At 39.8% G+C, this 17,806-nt stretch overlaps 1 protein-coding gene across 1 annotated transcript in view; it reads right to left on the bottom strand.

Moving 5' to 3' along the window:
- Positions 1 to 17,806, bottom strand: part of MYOM1 (myomesin 1) — a 70,500-nt gene that overhangs the window by 32,786 nt on the left and 19,908 nt on the right. The window contains exons 6-17 of the mRNA XM_086472476.1: positions 17,661 to 17,749; positions 17,466 to 17,528; positions 15,708 to 15,872; positions 14,970 to 15,131; positions 11,601 to 11,742; positions 9,234 to 9,433; positions 7,553 to 7,609; positions 7,049 to 7,173; positions 5,348 to 5,531; positions 4,158 to 4,332; positions 1,793 to 1,914; positions 529 to 855 (exon numbers count right to left, since the gene is read on the bottom strand). Of these exons, the coding sequence (XP_086328602.1) occupies positions 529 to 855; positions 1,793 to 1,914; positions 4,158 to 4,332; positions 5,348 to 5,531; positions 7,049 to 7,173; positions 7,553 to 7,609; positions 9,234 to 9,433; positions 11,601 to 11,742; positions 14,970 to 15,131; positions 15,708 to 15,872; positions 17,466 to 17,528; positions 17,661 to 17,749 (1,811 nt within the window). The remainder of the gene's footprint in view (positions 1 to 528; positions 856 to 1,792; positions 1,915 to 4,157; positions 4,333 to 5,347; positions 5,532 to 7,048; positions 7,174 to 7,552; positions 7,610 to 9,233; positions 9,434 to 11,600; positions 11,743 to 14,969; positions 15,132 to 15,707; positions 15,873 to 17,465; positions 17,529 to 17,660; positions 17,750 to 17,806) is intronic.

The raw sequence follows: 17,806 nt of genomic DNA, 5'->3' as shown, positions 1-17,806 counted from the left end.
CCATGATTTTGTGCCTTCAACTTGATAGGTTTTCCTCATTACATATTGCTGCCAGTCAGAGATACAAGACAACATTCATTAGCACTGTGTCTCAGAGGATAAGCTGTAGCTTAGGCATAAATCCACGAAAGATCTTCATATATCCTAACACAACACAGATTTTCATGCTTATGATCATAATCAGATTTTGTTTCCTTCACACATACATAACCCAGAGACTAGGTAACAAGACTCCTAACAAATTACTGAAGTGATTTAGAAATAATACAATATCTTGCATACATTAATATGTAGTCAAACAAGCTCTTGAATTAGTAAATGGATTTATGTGTTTCACTTTCATTAGCTACTAAGTTTGTAAAGTGGTCTCCGATACCGTTACATGCATGATGATCTTAACAGAGAGTTGAGCTCGTAGTGAACGGGTCTGATGGAAGATGATGCATCACTGGAGAGCACGTTCACTTGTGGACCATCTGAAGTGGATGTACCAAAGCAGTGAAATCTATTTATTTTATTAGCTCTCACCTGTATCTTTCTTCTTTGTCACTTTTTCCAGTGTCAAAAGATCTCCGGGTCGAGACTTACTTGCCTGCTTAGCAGCAACTCTTTGTGGTGCAGATGTGACAGCATCCTTAACTATTTCTCTCACATTATTGTCTCCTGTACTCCCCAGTTTGTCAGAGCTACTGGGTACCGTGTCTCTATTAAACTTAGCATTGCAATTTAGCAAAGCAGCTGTGTCAAAGATAGGCTGGGAGGACTCATGCATGCCTTCCCAGCTGGTAGTGCGGTCTGTTAGTCCACCAGCTTTACCACTCAGTTCAGGACACACACCATGAAGCAATCCTCCCCCTATAATTGCCAGAAAACAGCAAAGACATTTTGAATTAGAATGCATTCTTTTTTTCTTCGTTTAGTCAACAGAATGAAGAAATGCACACAGTGAACAATACAGCCGAAGTATGACAAGTCACAGGTTTTACACACCAAATATTAAGCTTGAATTCACAAAAATTTGAAATGCATAGAATACCTCTCAACCTGCTCACAAGTAATGCTCTTTTAATAATGTCTGCTTTTCAGAGCAGAAGAAATATCAAAAGTTAATAGCAATATTTATATGCTACAATTATTCTAGTATTAGATCTTCCAAGTCATATTTCTGATCCTTTCAAGATGATCTCACAAAAATGCCCTAGGCCACATCTCTCTGCTCTAAGGTTGTGAGGTATGCAGTTTTGATACAAATGAGAGTGAGGATGTTGCAGACATACAATTTATTGTAGCCCAATGATCTCATTAATCATTATGGATTAGTTCAGGCAGTGGCAAACAGAAACAATCCATCAACAAAGGGAGAACACGCAGGGTTATAGAAGGTTTACAAAAGACACATTGCACTGATTATTAGGTTTAGGTATGGAAACAAACTTCTTAGGAACTGACTGTATATAGGATAGTGTGCATTAGAGGTGATAAATACCACATTACAGAATCAGAATGACATTCCATTTTCCAGGATACCTATGAAGTGAACTTGGCAGTGCTCTCTTACAGCGGTTCACAAGAAACACCTAAGAAGACTGGATGGTGACGATGAGCAGTCTACAAGAGTGCAGTGACTGTGAAACTGTGTCTGTGAGACACCATAGGATCTATGGATAAATTATTATTTGTGGACAGCGTTGTAAAACAAAGCAATTAGTTACAAATAGTTGCTGAAAACATCTTTATTTCATTAAAAACCAAAAATATTTACCATTGAAAAGGGCAATGGAAAATAGCTTACCAATGGCTGCTTGCACTTCTATAGGCTCCGAATCCTGTGAAAATTCACTGAGTCCTGCTGCATTAACAGCTCTGACTCTGAAAATATATTTCTCGCCATTGGTGAGCCCATGGCAAATGAATCTAAAACAAATCAGTGAAGGAATACTTAGAAAGTATTATGAAGAACATAAAAATCTGAAGGGTGAAAAGAAAGCATTTCTTCCATAAAATTTATCCTGGTTTCTGAAAACTGAGGAGAAACTATGACCCCAGTCACTTAAATGAAGATCAGACAATGCAGAGTGTATCTAAGCACCACATTCGCACATCAAAGATAACGTCTAAAACCACGTCTCTTCAGACATATTGTTTACACACACTCCTTCCTTCTCAAGACTGCACAAGTTTTTGTATTACCAGAGGGTCTACCTTACTTCTGCCAGTATCTAAAATCCGTACTTCCTAATGGAAACAATGTGAAAATATGCAGAGATAAGGCCTATATTTGCTTGTGGGATATCTTCATAACATAAGCAAAAGACACCTGTAGCACATGTTCCAATTCACTTCCAATCATAAACGAAAAATTGCAGTGCTCAAAAATATTACAGGGCATTGTACAAGAGCTAAAAAAAAAAGTGTCCGATTTTTTATTTCGCTTTCTTGCTTCTATACCTGATGAAATAATCTAAGTCAAACAAACTCCTTTATGGGAATGGTTTTTCTGCTGGATTACCTACTGATCACATAAAAAGCCTCATAAATTTTCTCTGGTGTCCATCCTGAAAACATAAATTTTCCTAAGACAGGAATAATTTATTGTGGAAAAACTGCGTTTTGGAAATCCAAACATTTTATTTTAAAAAACATTTATTTTTCAATAGGTATTTTAAGTGTATTTTATTTCATGTCACTTCTATTTTGTTCTACTTCATAATGTTATGCACTACCAATGCTGACATCATGCGATGATCTACGAAGCAAATCTAATGTGGAAAATAAAATGTATTTCAAAATCAAAATTTTATTTTGGGGGAAAAAAACCTAAACCAAAGTTTTCAGAACAGAATTTCCCCTACCCATTCTACTGGACTTCTCCAAATCCTTTGCTTTCATCAGGATGCGTGCAGAAAACAAATTTCAGAAGATCAGAATATACTGCATAATGCAAACTGTGAGCTGCAGCCAGTGCTTTGGGATTGACTCAACCAGAAACGCCAAGAGTTAACAGACAGCCTGTGCCTGACTGCGTCATGCACTGCATTGACTAAAAATGCACTGGTAGGAACTTAAACAGCGTAGTTATATCAAAATATACAGTAACTTAGAACAATATTTTCATTTCTATGGTGAATAAAGATCATGCTTCATACTTCAAAATAAGCAGACAGCACAAAACTTCACCAACACCTGATGTAACCACAATATAAAGTGTAGCAGTACATACAAAAGTATATAATGTTGGCACATACAGCTGTTGCAATATAAATGCACAAAAGAATACTGAAATCATTGTGCTTGTGTTCAAGGAAGTGGGGTTTATGTACTTCTGTTACACTAAGCACTTACAATGCTCTTCTAAACAACAAAGTTGGTCCAAGAGTATTTAATAGAGCCTTGCTTATTATAATAACGGTTGTCATGGATAGCAATTACAAATGAGCATAATCAGTCATAACAAGGGGGGACTGCTTCTGGATTGACATTAATCCACTTGAGATCAAGTTCTGCAATTACTCCTTTAGCCTCTGAAGATTCCATCTTTATTCAAACAAAATCAAATCTGATTTAGCTTCCAAAGTTTTAAATCTTGATTATTTTTTCTGACTAGAGACTGAGCTTCATGTCAGTAAGAAATGTGAGCTTATACCCAACATTTAAGAGTGTTCACTAACATCTTGATAATTGCAACTGAAAGAGCAGTTATAAAGTAACATCGTTAGTGTGATACAGCCCATGTGTCCTCCTGACATTCTAGATATAGTCCAGAAATGTTTACAGCAGTCTTCCAAAACAAAGGACTTTGCTTCCAAACATTAAGCAGTTTAGTTTTCCACGTTTGTAACTTCAGTCATGCCTCGCTGTACTGTTTTTCATCAAACTAACAGGCTGTGCAACAGCTACAACTAGTGAGCTGCTTCTCTTTTCTTCACTAGCAATGTCCATGCTTCCTCGCCCTTGACTAATTGTTTCTAACACAAGGTTGATCATAAATTCCTTTTGGACAAGACTCACAGTTTGAAATATGTGATCTTATGATCTTCACCTGCAAGAGTGATTCCAGTCTGCTGGCTACCACAGAACAATTAACTCTACTACTACTAATGGCTGTAAAGCACATACATTCAGTAAATCGAAAATTTCCATTCTTTAAAATCCATTACCTTGTGCCTTTCACTGGATTGTTGTTGCATGGTTCCCAACGACCAGACCCAACTACACTTGACTCAATGTAGTACCCAACTAGCTCCTTGGCATCTGGGGGCTCTGTCCAAGTGACAACAACTGAGGTATCTGTATTCCTAGTTGGCATAATACGGCCAGGAGCTTTGGGAATATCTGTGTGAGAGGAACAGAAATAAATTAGTGACCAGTCAAAATTTACAAATAAAATAAGGATGACATTCTATTCTTGATTATATTACCATGACTAATACAGATTTAATCCTCAAAAAACCCCTCTGATTTAAATTAAGTAAGCTGGCACAACAGAACAGAATCAGTAGGTTCAAGACTTCGGTGGTGAGGTTCCTCACTTCTCCATTGCCTATGATTTAGGGCATTTCATTCAAATTAGATATAGTTTATTCCCTTGTGCTGAGCATCTGCACCAGAGATGCCATTTGAAGCTTTCTAAAAGGTAAAATGTGTCGGGCGCACGTTGAAGATTTTGTGCAGCCCACAGCGTAGGTCAGAAACCAATGCCCCTGTTAAGTAGCAAAACACATCTAAAATGTTTTTCAAAAAGAGCTGTTTTACTCATCTTAAAGAATGCAGTTCATGTGCATCAAACTGCTCTGAGAACTCAACCAATATGAAGTAAACAGAGACAATCTGGGAATTGGATTGAAATCTGCATTGCTGTTTGGAAACAAATTGCTAACGTAGGTGTAGCTACTGATGCTTTACTGTGGTGAACATCTTGGGTCCTCTTCCAGTGGAAATAGTCTCTGCATTCATGTAAGTATTAAATTCTTCACTTTCGTTTAATTTGGCAAACAAGGAAAGCTGAACTCTGCTGATGTCTGGGCTTATTTTCAATAAAGACTTTAAGTAAAACAAAACGTTTTTGTACTTCCTTGAGTTTTCATTTTCTTTCACTATTTGCAGCCTTTGCAGTTCTTGGCATCGTTATTCACAGCTTAATTCCCTTGGTTTGAATCTGATATTTGGCTATACATTAAAGGTTCAAAAACTCAAAATTATTTTGGCTAAAGGGAATAAATCACTGACTACTTTTCATACTTGAATTATTTACTGGACAGCTATCTCTCTTTGAACAAAACAATTATATTGTAAACTGAAAAGATACCATGGAGGTAATTTAATATTATACATATGACCACACACTCACCAAGTTTGTCGTCCACTACAGTGGCTTCGGTTGCTTCTGAAGGTTCACCGATTCCAGCTGAATTGCAACAGCGAACTCGGAAGCAGTAGGATTTGCCTTCAGCCAAATCAAAAACTGCAAAGCGAGGAGACTTCACAGGGATCTCTGTGTTCACCCTTTGCCAGTCCTCTGTGCCGGCAACGCACTGCAGTCAAACCCAGAAATCACATTTGGAACAAAAGTCTCCAAAAGCTGAGAGTCTAACCTGACAAGACTTTCCACCCAGGCCACCAAATGCACGTCTGCTATGAAGAACAGGGAGTCACATTCCTTTTTTGGGCCTTTCCACACAATGAGCATATTTCAAAGCTTATGAATCTGCCAGATGTCCACCTACTCCAGAAATCGTACATAAAAGCTTACTGGTTTTAATATATGAAAGCTAAACTCCTCTCCACCACAAGGAAGTGATGTTGGTAACCACATCCAGTCCTGGACCACTTTCAAAATAAGTTCTGCAGACATTCAACATCATCCACAGAACTCTAACACCGTATTGCTTTTAGATGCTCTTGTGGCAATTTTAATGTTTTTGGGGTGACTTCCAGAATTAATCAGGATCTGACCTTCATTTTCCAGAAAAAAATTAGCATGTGCAATTAATTTGTGAATTGTTTTTTTAATTTCTATGGCTAGAAGCTATACGTACCATCATCACTTATACCATTAAAATTAGTGATTAATTTTTGCCTGTGATTTACATTAAGGATAGTTTCAAGTAATGGGGCTCGTTTCTGAAGGATTTCAAATTCTCAGGAGAGTGTTATCTGACTATGTGACATTAGTACTCAGCATGCAATAGGTTATTAAGAAGATTTCTTATATGGAAACTCAAAATTCAAATATTCCTCCTCACTGTCTGTTGCTAAGTGAAACGCATTTATTTAGACCAGATTTTGCAAGAGAGATGAAAAACACATAATGGGAAGATATTTCTGTCTCCCTTGATGACACCTCTAGACTGAGAGGGAAAAGCATTGATAAAAAAGTTTGTGAGCCATGAGATACAAGTAAAAAGGGTGATGGCATGAAGAATTTTCTAGGCTAGCAGCCATGCAAAAACATCTCAGAAAAGCAGGACACTGAAATGAAAACTGATTCTGCTCTAGAAAATGATTTTTTTTCATCTTTGTTGAGTTGGTGAAGCAAATGGAAAGTTAATGTAGAGGATAAATATGAAAAGGCAGCTGGAGGAGAAAGTGCTGATGCCAAGAAATTCTTGCAGAATATCTCCATCCGAAATGTTAAAAATCTGTCTCACCAGACAAGCTTCATTTATAGAAATTTTATTTTATATATAAGAATATATATATTAAAATACATAATTTTTATATACATATATATAAAAAAAACCCAAACGTGACTTTGTTCTGTGTTTTCTCATTATAGGGGGAGTTTGTCAGCCTGTCTACTCCAGGGTAGGCCACAATTCATAAAAGGGTATTACAGTGTGTGACACATTCTGCATCTACTTTTCTGTTTCCCATCTTTTTCTTCCTAGTTTATCTTAATCTACAGTAACAGTTATCTTGATGAAGTTCTAGTCCGGGTCCTAGTTTGAAAGTCTCAGGTGGAAATGGAAGTTAACTAAAAGTTCAGAAAAGATGGTAAAACAAATTTAAAAGATTGCCACAACAGCTTTCTGATTTTGTCCAATTTTACCTTTTCCACAAAGTACATGATACCCTCATGGCCCCGCTGACCAGGAGGTTTCCAGCTAAGCACTACATAGTTCTTGGTGGCTTCAATGACTTGGAGGTCTGTAGGTGGACCAGGAACAACACCCTCTGAAGAACATGGGAGAAGAGTAGGAAAGGGGATTAGGATTTAACTCCTTCATATTTGTATCAGAATTAGTGCCACAATTAAAATATAGAAAGAGTATTAACATACCTTGGCACCTGATTTTTTTTTTTTTTTAAACTTTGAAGTCTTCTAAAAATTGATTGTAAATGTCCTTCTTTTAACCCTAAGCATATTTATTTGTTAGGTCCTGAATAATGCAACCTCACCTGACAATCAGGTTGTGAGTTATTCAAGGTTGAGTGACTCTCAGAACAAGCAAACTTTGGGTGCATGCCAAAGTCCACTGAGCTCACTGGGAGTTTTCCCAATTACTCAGCCAGCTTCATGTTAGACTTCTGTAGGCAAGAGAGCTCTGTTTACCTGCAGGTTCTTCCTCAGTGACAATAATCTGTCCAGTCCAGGGAGCAGAAGGGTGACCTGAAACAAATAGCAGAGGTATCATGGAAACAGGAGACTTCAGGAACTTTTGAAATAACGAGAAAACAGACTCTTTTGTCGTTCAAAACTAAGATTTGCAAGATTCACGTGAGCTCCATTTTTGGTTACTGCTGTGACTGTTGCTCATGTAGCAAGTTAGTACCCAACCGAGTTGTAGGCTTACCAGCTTGAATATTGAGAGCAGCTCAGCAATCAATACAGCTAGAAAATGTAATCCACTGAAATACCTATTCCTTCCTGAAATGTCACCAAAATCACCTAGGTGATGAGCACAGGTATTTGGCGCTCTCAGTTCACCATTTTCAGAGAATTAACTTCAACTGTAGTTTCCATGCTCTATCCATTTGTTTTAACAGCTCGCTCATTTAAGGAACAGCCAAATTCCTGCAGGCTGCTCTTTGTCTCTTTTTATCCGCTTTCCCTCACATAGCCAGCTTTCAAATCATGGGTCACAATCACAAACAGAAATGGCTCAGCCTGACTCAACATAGCCACTCGATACGATTTGGGTGGCTTCCTCAGTGCCTCTGCGTTATCATGTTACTGCTGTTATGCATTCAGCTATCAATCAGATCAGTGCACTTTCAGAGACAATTTTTGCAAATGTTGTTCTCCGCCTTCATGTGCTTCACTTCACGTTGGCTGATCTGTTTTAGAGATGCGAGCACAGCGGGAGCAGGTGGGGAGAAAAGAGGATCATGAGGGATGAGAGGAGGAGATATCGTGGGAATAGGCCACCAAGAGCACACTTCATCTCCTGAGACAGCTTCCACACTTCCCATGGAGAAGAGGCTTCCCCCAGACTTCAGGTTTCACATGTCTGTCTGAGCACAATATTTCCTGGCAGTGTCAAACCTCTTCCCTCCAGCCTTTTGTTTTTATTTTGAATGGGAACCTTGATCATCTGACCGCAGTCAGTAGCTTGCAGCATTATATACAGTAAGACGTACAAGCTGGGACCATGGGAGCCCTGTATACCCCTTCACATTGGACCATTTTAAATTGTAAAACTTTGGAAATGAGTGTAAATAATTGGATTTTAAGCATAAGATTTTGGCATATGGGTGGAGAGGTAGATTTGGAAGCAAAATGTCTGGGACACTGCCAGGCCACAGGAGAAATATCATTGACTTGTAAATTGTTAACTTTAAAGCAGAGAGCTTGGGATCTGTTGGGCTACCCTAGTATTGTGCTGATGTTATTCCAAGGCTTTGAACAGCACTTCAGCACAGAATCAGCCACTCTTGTCTGCGGCTCAGAGACTATTCACAGGATCTGTTCAGCTGTTTCGTTGGCTGAACAAAAGCAAGTCTCTTTAGGCGATTAGCTCTCCTGTGCCTTCTCCCCCCTTCCTGCAAATTCAGAGCACACCACCGCAGCCAGCCAAAGCCATTTCAGCAGAGAGCGCACTTTGTGCAAAGAGCACCGAGATGATTTCTTCCTGGCAAAGCTGTCTCCAAAGAATATTTTGTTTCTCCATTGCTCCCTCTAGTGGGATTTCGAAGGCCTATGAGTAGGTAGTCACACTGTCATACTTTCTTTTTTTTTAAATGAGTTGTGGCTTCTTAAACCTCTCAGGCAACCTGCAAAAAGCACATCTTACTTCTAAGCCTGGCTCTGTCAGCAGGATCCAGAGCAGCCACGGGCTCTGACACCCGGGACGGTAGGCTGATGCCAGCTTTGTTCACAGCTCGGACTCGGAAAATGTAGGACCGGCCTTCAATCAGACCAGTGACAGGAAAACGAGCAAACTTCACAGGAGTCTCATTGCACTGGGTCCAGTGGGTGGTTCCAACCTCACATCTGAAAAATACAAACAGCAAGAGCAGTGCTAGGAGGGGAAAAATGCAAACTCGGGGAACCCAGCCCCCTTTACACCTTCACCATCTGTTCAGGTTCCTTGGGTGGTCCATACGAGTCTCCTCAGCAGTGTTATACACTGGTGACATCAAAGCAGTGGCACCAAGGGGTCAGGGCATGCACCAAACCCTGCACCCCTTCTTTCCTGAACTGAGAAAGGGACACCAGCTGAAATACAGCTGCACCCCTTCTTTCCTGAACTGAGAAAGGGACACGAGCAGAACGCACTTCACTGTTTAAACCCTCCAGAGCATGCTTAGGGAGGGTGAGCTTCAGCACTTGAAGGGGCATGAAATACGCGTATCTTTTGCAGTTGCCGGAAGGTGACTAGTTCGTCTTTCGTGCCCTGTGCTCCACTGTACATCCCGCAAAATGACGGGCTTCGTGGGGCGTGGAGACCTCCGTTGTGAGTTCTGTGACCAGCCCAGCACACCGACGGCTGTGAACGGCGTTAAAGTCGGGCGCTCAGCCGGACGCTGCTGCGAACACCGCTGGGGCTGCCCAGCGAGCCTGCGGTGGGGTGGCTGCCGCCACCGCAACAGGGCCCGACTGGGCGGTGCCGGTCCCAGCGCTGCGAAGCCTCACGCCTGGCGGGAGGCTGGTTTCTGGCAGAAGGAAGAGATAACCAACAGCAGGGAGGGACCGCGGCAACTTCGGCTCAGGAGCCAGGAGGAGCCTGTGGGGTGGCTTCCCAGCATCCAGCAACATGGTCAACAGTAACATGAACTGGCAGCTCTGGGAAAACTCTCTATTGCTGGTGAGATATCTGCCAAAGCGAACGTCAACAGTGCCTACCCAGATTTCTTGGCACACACGAGCATCTGTTTTCTGGGAATCGTTACAGTTTCATTCAGGGCGGTTTTGTGGTTCTGGTTTCTGCTTGGGGGCAAAGGATGCCTGAGCTTCTCCTCTAGCAGTAGCACATCGGGCTCACTCTAGAAGGCAGTTAGAGGCCACCCTGGCTGAATAGCTGGGTGCTTAAGTACCTTCAGTGGGATTGAATACTGAAGAGCAATAACACAGCTTTGAATTTAGGATCAAATGTAGAATAAAAGAGGTGAACCCAAGAGAAAAAGGAAAACACCATTTATCTTGCAGTTACTCTCAGTGCTAACATCCCTCTGTAGCCTAGTTTTAAAATCAGATATTATTTTTCAGAGTCTAGTCATGTCTTTCATTTAGGATTTTTCAATGAGTGTTAAAGAGTTGTAGCTTAGACCCAGCACAGCACAGTTATAGCAGCAACTGACACTTACAAGTTATCAAGCCAGTAAAATTATATTTGAATTGAACGTACTGATGCTTCACAAAATAATACTTTCTTTTTACACATATAATTTATGTATATACAATGGCATAATATAGTGGCATGTATTTTATACAGAGATATATATATGATGTTTGGGGGTTTTTTACATGCATTTGAATAAGTACCACTCCATAGTACTACTGATGTGTACTGTTATTGAAATTCAAAGAAATATTACTAGCTCTGAAAAATCATTGCAAGTCTCAAAATACTGATTGAATTTCTTAAATCCCAGGCTTCTAGAATCCTGCCATTGTGTGACACATTCAGGTTTAACATTTGTAAAAATTATTTTCAACTCTTATTGTTGCAGAGAAAAACACAGAAACGTGAGCTGCATGAAGCTTGTGAATCTAAGAGCTTGGAAAACAACAGAAAGAAATCCAAATCCCTTTGAGATAATATTTTGCTTTCTGGTACATGGTAACTATCTGGGAAGAGGCAGGAGACCACTGATACAGAAGGAGCCACAGCTGCCTGATGAAGGAGCTGATCCTGTAAGCTACCAGAAGCTGCAAAGTCCCGAGGCCTCTCAAGCCTCACAGGGAGCAGCAAGGGCTGAGCTACGCAGTGTCTTGCAGGATCCTTTCTATGTAATTAAATGAAGCAGGACGAAATTATTTCCATGAAAGTTAGATCAGGCCCAGCCAATCTAAAACAAAAAAAGTAATTTTCTTCTGGCCCGCAACAAGAATGAAAATAACAAATGACCATTTTATCTCATGCTTTTCAATGTGCTTTTAGGTTTTTAAACTAGAATGAGCAGCAATACAGATTCTCCAGCCTGGCATGCTCGCTGACCTGTCAATGAAATATCCAAGGATGGGGTTTCCTCCATCGACAGCGGGCTGCTTCCAGGAGACGATGACATAATCTTTGTTGGCATCCAAGCACTGCACATCCAGCGGTGCGCCAGGGGCTCCGGGGATTTCAGCATCGGTGTCTATGAGGATGGGGACACGTTTCCAAATGTGAGCCGCAGCTCTTTCACAATCATTAATCTTTACGGACTGAAAGTTTTTTAAGTTCTATTTCTGACATCAAAAAGCATTTGTTTTTATATTGTCTGTGTTTCTCTAGGCTTTGGTTTTCTCTTTGCCACATTTACAAATGCTTAATATGTTGCAGCATACTGTAAATGTAATTCACCTAGACATTTTAAATAAAATTAGTAACATACATTCTGGTTAGGTAGTTGCTACAGACAGAGATGAACTAAAAACTTGGCAGGCTGTATATTTACTTGCTATTCTACTTAGGAGAAGAGGCTGATATTTTGCCTTACAGCCAGGCAGTAGCTCAACCAAAAGTATTCACCCATTGGATATACAACACTGAATTAAATATCTTATCTCCACACACAGTCCTTCATTGCTTGTTTTTGGTTAGCTGTGAACTGCAAAGATAACAAACCCTTTTGAAGTTTAATTATATTACACATACATTATCGTTAATGTATAAGGTTAAGGAATATAACCTTCATAAGGATGAGCATATTGTTCCTTTCAAGTGTTTATCACAAATCTGGGACTGCTGGTGTCAAAAGGCCTTGACTCCAGAGTCAGCTTCTGGACACATCTTATCTAAAGCTTTAAAAACCAGAGCATAGTGCTGGGCACTGGGGAATTTTACTGTTTACACAGTCAGTCTGATTTGTGAGATGGGGTAATTTTCATGTAGAGAAAAATAACCTTTCCAGGAAGACTGTATGAAACACTTTCAGAGAAGAGAGGTTGTTTCTCTGCAGAATAACATCAATTTGCACAGATACATGTAGCACTTTTCAAGCCCTGCTGTGAACTACTTCAAAAGAAGAGCTGACTTCAACAAGAAAGATGTATATACCAAAAGAAAAAAATATTTTGCTGATAAATATTATTTATACACTCCATCTAAATCCCAGACTTCTTAAAAAGGTTTGATGTTTCAAGGCATTACTGGGTTTTGTATTACAACATACAGTAATCCCTATTTTTCATGGTTTTGGCTTTCAGGAAAAAAATGCCTCATAAGAGTATTTAACATGCTTCATTAAGTAAAATTAGTTTTCAGGAAAAAAGTGTCTTCTCTTATAGGCAGAGTAGCATCATATGGATGTTTTGAAGCTGTGCCAAAGTCACCGACTCCAGGTTCTAATCACAGCTGACTAGATGCATTTTTAAAAACAGTAACGTACAGAGTAAGCAATGCAGTTAGCCTAATAAAATAATAATAACATTAAAAGCAATAACGACATGTCTTCAGTGATCTCCGTACAAAAGGTTTCAATTGCCCATATTTACCTTTTGACAGAACATGGGATACCACAGCTTCTTTCCAAGACAGACTGGGAAATAGCTGGGACAACCAGCATTGCTGATCAGCCTCCGGGAGGCTAGGATTTCATCCCTGATGGCTTGCTGACAAATGCCGACCTGTAGCCATGGCAGTAGAGTCACACATGCCCTCTAAGCCTGTCTAAATACCTAATGTTATGAGCCTGGTAGTGCATCACTCACTTCCATTGATACACAGGGATTTCTCTGTGTGACACAAAGACAACTGTGTGTGCTTAAATACCATAGCTAGCCATTTGTAGCAAATTTGTCTACAACTTCGGAGGAGCAGTAAGGAACATACTAGCCAGCTGGGACTGTGGGGACTATTTAAACAGAAATGTAGAATATAATTAATCTAACTAGAATTTGAGAAACGCACTGATAGCTCATAAGATACTCGGGTGGAAGGGGTAGTGGGTTCACAGTCAGGTCATATCTGCATTGCTAGAAGTTGTAACAGGAACAAGGGTGATCATTTATTTATATGGCAGCACAATTTAAAATAAAGCAAGAAAGACAAGTCCTATTTCTTGCCACAGATGTTCATTTCAGGTGATGAAAACATCTGCTTCAGTCATATTTTCTGAGCAGGCTGTTATCTCATACAGCTCTGCTGGACTTGGCAACACAGTGCCATTTTGGGCACGGTCTCAGAGCCAAGAATTTCTAGAGCCTTTCCAAATAGCATTACACACTTCAGCTGCTTTTAGCAGCTGGGACAGATATAGAATCAGCACACAACCTGATAGCCATGGCTCCTTTTAAAGAAATGTTTCTCTAATAGAAATTCAAGGAAGTTTTTCATGGTACAAGCAAACAACACCCAGAGAAATTACCTTTTAATTCTACACTTTGCTGCTTTTCTTTAGAGAGTCACAGAATGGCTGAGATTGGCAGACAACTCCAGAGACAGCCTAGTCCAACCCCTAGCTCAAAGCAGGGTCAGCTAGAGCTGGTTGACCAGGACCATGTCAAATCAGGTTTTGGATGTCTCTAAGGATGGAGACTCCACAGCCTGTCTGGGTATCCTGTCCAGTGTTCAACCACCCTTGCAGTAAAAAAAAAGTGTTTTCTTATGTTTAAATGAGCTTTTCCATATTTTAATTTGTGTCCATTACCTCTTGTCCTGGCTCTGGGCACCACTGAAAAGAGCCTGGCTCCATCTTCTTTACTCTCCTCCATCAGGTATTTATACACAAGGATAAACTGCCCCTAAGCCCTCTCCTCTCCAGGCTGAAGAGCCCCAGCTCTCTGAACCTTTCCTCACATGAGAGAAGCTCCAAGCCCTTAATCACCTTCACAGTCCTGCACTGGACTCACTTCCAGCAGGTCAGCCCCCAGCCTATACTGGTGCATGAGGTTATTCCTCCCCCGGTGCAGATCTTTCTGTTTCCCTTCCACTGTAATTTGTCCTGTATTATGCATTGGAGAGAACCCTTCAAATGGGGCACAAAATCTTGATCAAAACAGTGCAGTTTAGCTAGCAGCGAGATAGTTACAAAAACACATTTTTAAGTTATTATGCAGACATTTCTTCTTTAGGACATGTTCAGTCCTCCTCACAGGCTGAAATTGAGAAAGAGTAGCGAAGTTACTTCAATACTTTAAATTTCCTCCTCAGAATGCCGATGGGGTTTGTAAGTCTTCTAGCATGTTACACTAAAGTGTAAGATAGGCATTCAATTTTTCCAGAGATAACAACTGGACGCTATATTGCTAGAATCTATTAATAGAAAATAATTATTCTCTTTTTATTAGGAAAAAAAAAAGCACCTCAAATATCTGAGACTTATTTTGCCAGCATGTTTTCATAATTTCTGTAGTCAGTTTCATTCAAAAGACAGTATCTTACCTCGAACAAAGACGTAACTGCTATACTCTTCATAGTAGTCTCCCATCACCACTCGTAGAGTGTAAAGACCTTCATCTTCCTTGTTTGCATGAGTCAGTGTTAATGAAGCTCGTTCCCCAGTCCAGTGCATCTGCACCCATTTGGATGGTGTAATAAGAACACCTAGAAATTAGAGAATTTCATGGTAAGAACTAGCTGGATCTACTGAGGAATACATTCTGAATATGGAGAATATATTAGAATAGATTGGAAATACATAAAAGACCATTCTTTTTATGCAATTTTCTGTCTTTGAACACAATCATAATTTACAGTTGATTCTGCTCTCATGCCAATTTTGTCTTCATTTTCAAAGTGTAACTTAAGAAAGAACAGCTTTTTTATCATCTGTTGCACATTTATGCAACTACTTAAGAAATGTCTTGGCATACAAATAAATAGTAAAAGCTATGTAGACTACGTAGATGGGCCACATAGATGTTGGAGCTGATTGAAATGCTTCTAATTTAAAAGTATTTTTAAGAAAGAAAAAATCCCTAGAAGATATTTTCACAGTGCTTCATCAGTTTTCTAACTGTGGTTCCACTTCAAAATGCTAAATTTCGAAAAACTTTTAATTGAAAAAAGAAAATATTACAGTATGGAAAGTGATGACCAAATCATAACGTTCACATATGCTGAAATAAGCAAAGATTTACATACAAGAAATTTTTATTTCTTCTTGTCAAACACTCTCACCATTTCTGTACCATTCGATGTCTGGTTTGAAGCGCTTGATATCAGGATTGATGACAACTGTGCAGCCCAGACTCATTGTCTCGCCTTCTCTCCCAAAGGCTACATCAAACGTGTCGACAAATTTGATTTCAAACCTGGAAGCATAGCCGTGAGGGGTAATGCCAACTGTATAAGGGGAGAAAAAAAATCTGGCTGTTTCCTTTTTCATTCCTTTTGTGACAAGAGTAGGAAGCAAAAGTACGTTATGATTATGAATATGGTCTCAGGTAAACTTTAAGGTATAAATAGGAACAATATATATTCAGTCATCATCTTCCGAGGTAATTGCAGTGTTAAATAATATAAACCCTTACTATCACAGAGAATCAGCTATTTCTTTATTCATACAACTCTAGTTCTTACAGCTAGTTCATTTTATCAGGGGGACACTCCTGCAAAATTTCATTCCAGAATTTCCAACATTTCAGATCCAGCGCTTTATCATTTCATCAAAAGGTTTGTTCTGTAACTTAAAAAGACTTCTATTTATGACTAATGATTTGTTCAGGTCAAGCTGATCTTTAGATTATATAGTTCTTCTCTTTCCCCCTTTTAACTCCTTGCTTCATCTCAGGGCAGTCACGTGTGCACTCAGCCTTCACTTTTGTAAGTTAAATAAGCCTTTTGGGGGGGCTTTTAATATAAAATGAGCTCTTCATTCCCCCAGGCATTCAGGTAGCCTGTTTCTGTACTTGCTCCTGAATGTATCTTTTTTAATGCTGTGTGACCCAAGTTGTGCAGTATTCCAGACAGAATATCCCAAGTGCCTTACACTTGTACTGCACATACATGGCACAGCGGCTTCCATGTTTCTTTTGAAAATAGCTCAGCTGATAAAAACTGGGGTCACATTTTCCTTTTCCACACCTGCCCTACGCTGGTAGCTCTCAGTCTTCCTGAGATCAATGAACATATGCAGATCATCGTCTTCCTTTCCTATAACCAAGTGATAAGTCACAAATTATATTGGAAATGTGCTGCATTGCATTTTGTAATGTGGTAAGTAATCTTATTTCTAATATTTCAGAGCTTTGACAGATAAATGCCAGCTAGTATGCCTTTGCAGCGTCTCTGATGCTATTTGTGCTGCTACAATAAATGTAATGTCCCTAAGTCTCATCTGTCAAACCGTCCATGGCCTCTAGGGCGCTTCACCCACATGGCGTGTGTGGGTGGATTTTCTTAACATCATGAAAGGGTCTACGCAATACTGTAAATCACTTCAAAACGTGAGGTTCTTCGGTAAAACAAACTACAATTTTTACCTTGATATATCCAAAATATTCAAATGGCGTTCTGGCTGTTTGACCTTTTCTACGCGTTTTCACAATGCGTGGGGAAATGCATCGCAGCAGACAAGAACGATTAAGTCAGCTAATCTACTTATGCACATGCACCCCCTAGCTTTTTTTCCCAGGCCATGTTTTACGTATCACAAAAGATGAAGTGTCTGTCTCTTCGACAGATATTGTTCCACAGTGAAGTGCAATATTAAAAGGATGTTTCCTACACAAGCAAATAGCCACAGACAGACCCAGAAGGCAATGCCATTTTCCCCTACAGGTGAGGCTAACACCATCTGAAATTGTAGAGCTCAGTCCCTTTGCAAATCAGACCTGCTTCCTTTTTAAATAGTGTTACAAAATGGTCTGCTTAGTCATCTGTCATGATGTCACAACTGTAAATGGATGTATCAAACAAAAATACATTGCAACTTACAGCCCAGAGGCATGGAAACAGTTCCAGCATGCAAAGAACTTGCATCGATTTCTCCTTTGTACCCTGGACAGAAAAAGAACAACTCCAGTCACTGTCACCAAGAGATAAAGGCTCTCTGAACACAACACAAAATTGGTAATATACCAAATGGTAATGGTAACAAAAAAACCTGAAGAAAATATTTTGGAAACCTACTCTTTACCACGAGGGAAGCATAAGCTGAAATTTCTCCTTTAACGTTCATAGCAGAGGCCCGATACTGAGCAATGTCGTCAAAATCGCATCTAAAATGACAGAAATTATTAGGCAGGGCACCCATTTACCCCTTGGCACAGCCTTTC

This window comes from Leptosomus discolor, chromosome 13 (assembly GCF_034619465.1).
Source record: "Leptosomus discolor isolate bLepDis1 chromosome 13, bLepDis1.hap2, whole genome shotgun sequence".
NCBI classification, from domain to species: domain Eukaryota; kingdom Metazoa; phylum Chordata; class Aves; order Leptosomiformes; family Leptosomidae; genus Leptosomus; species Leptosomus discolor.
The sequence above is the reverse complement of the archived record's forward strand: the minus strand, read 5'-3'. Positions and strand labels throughout refer to the sequence as shown.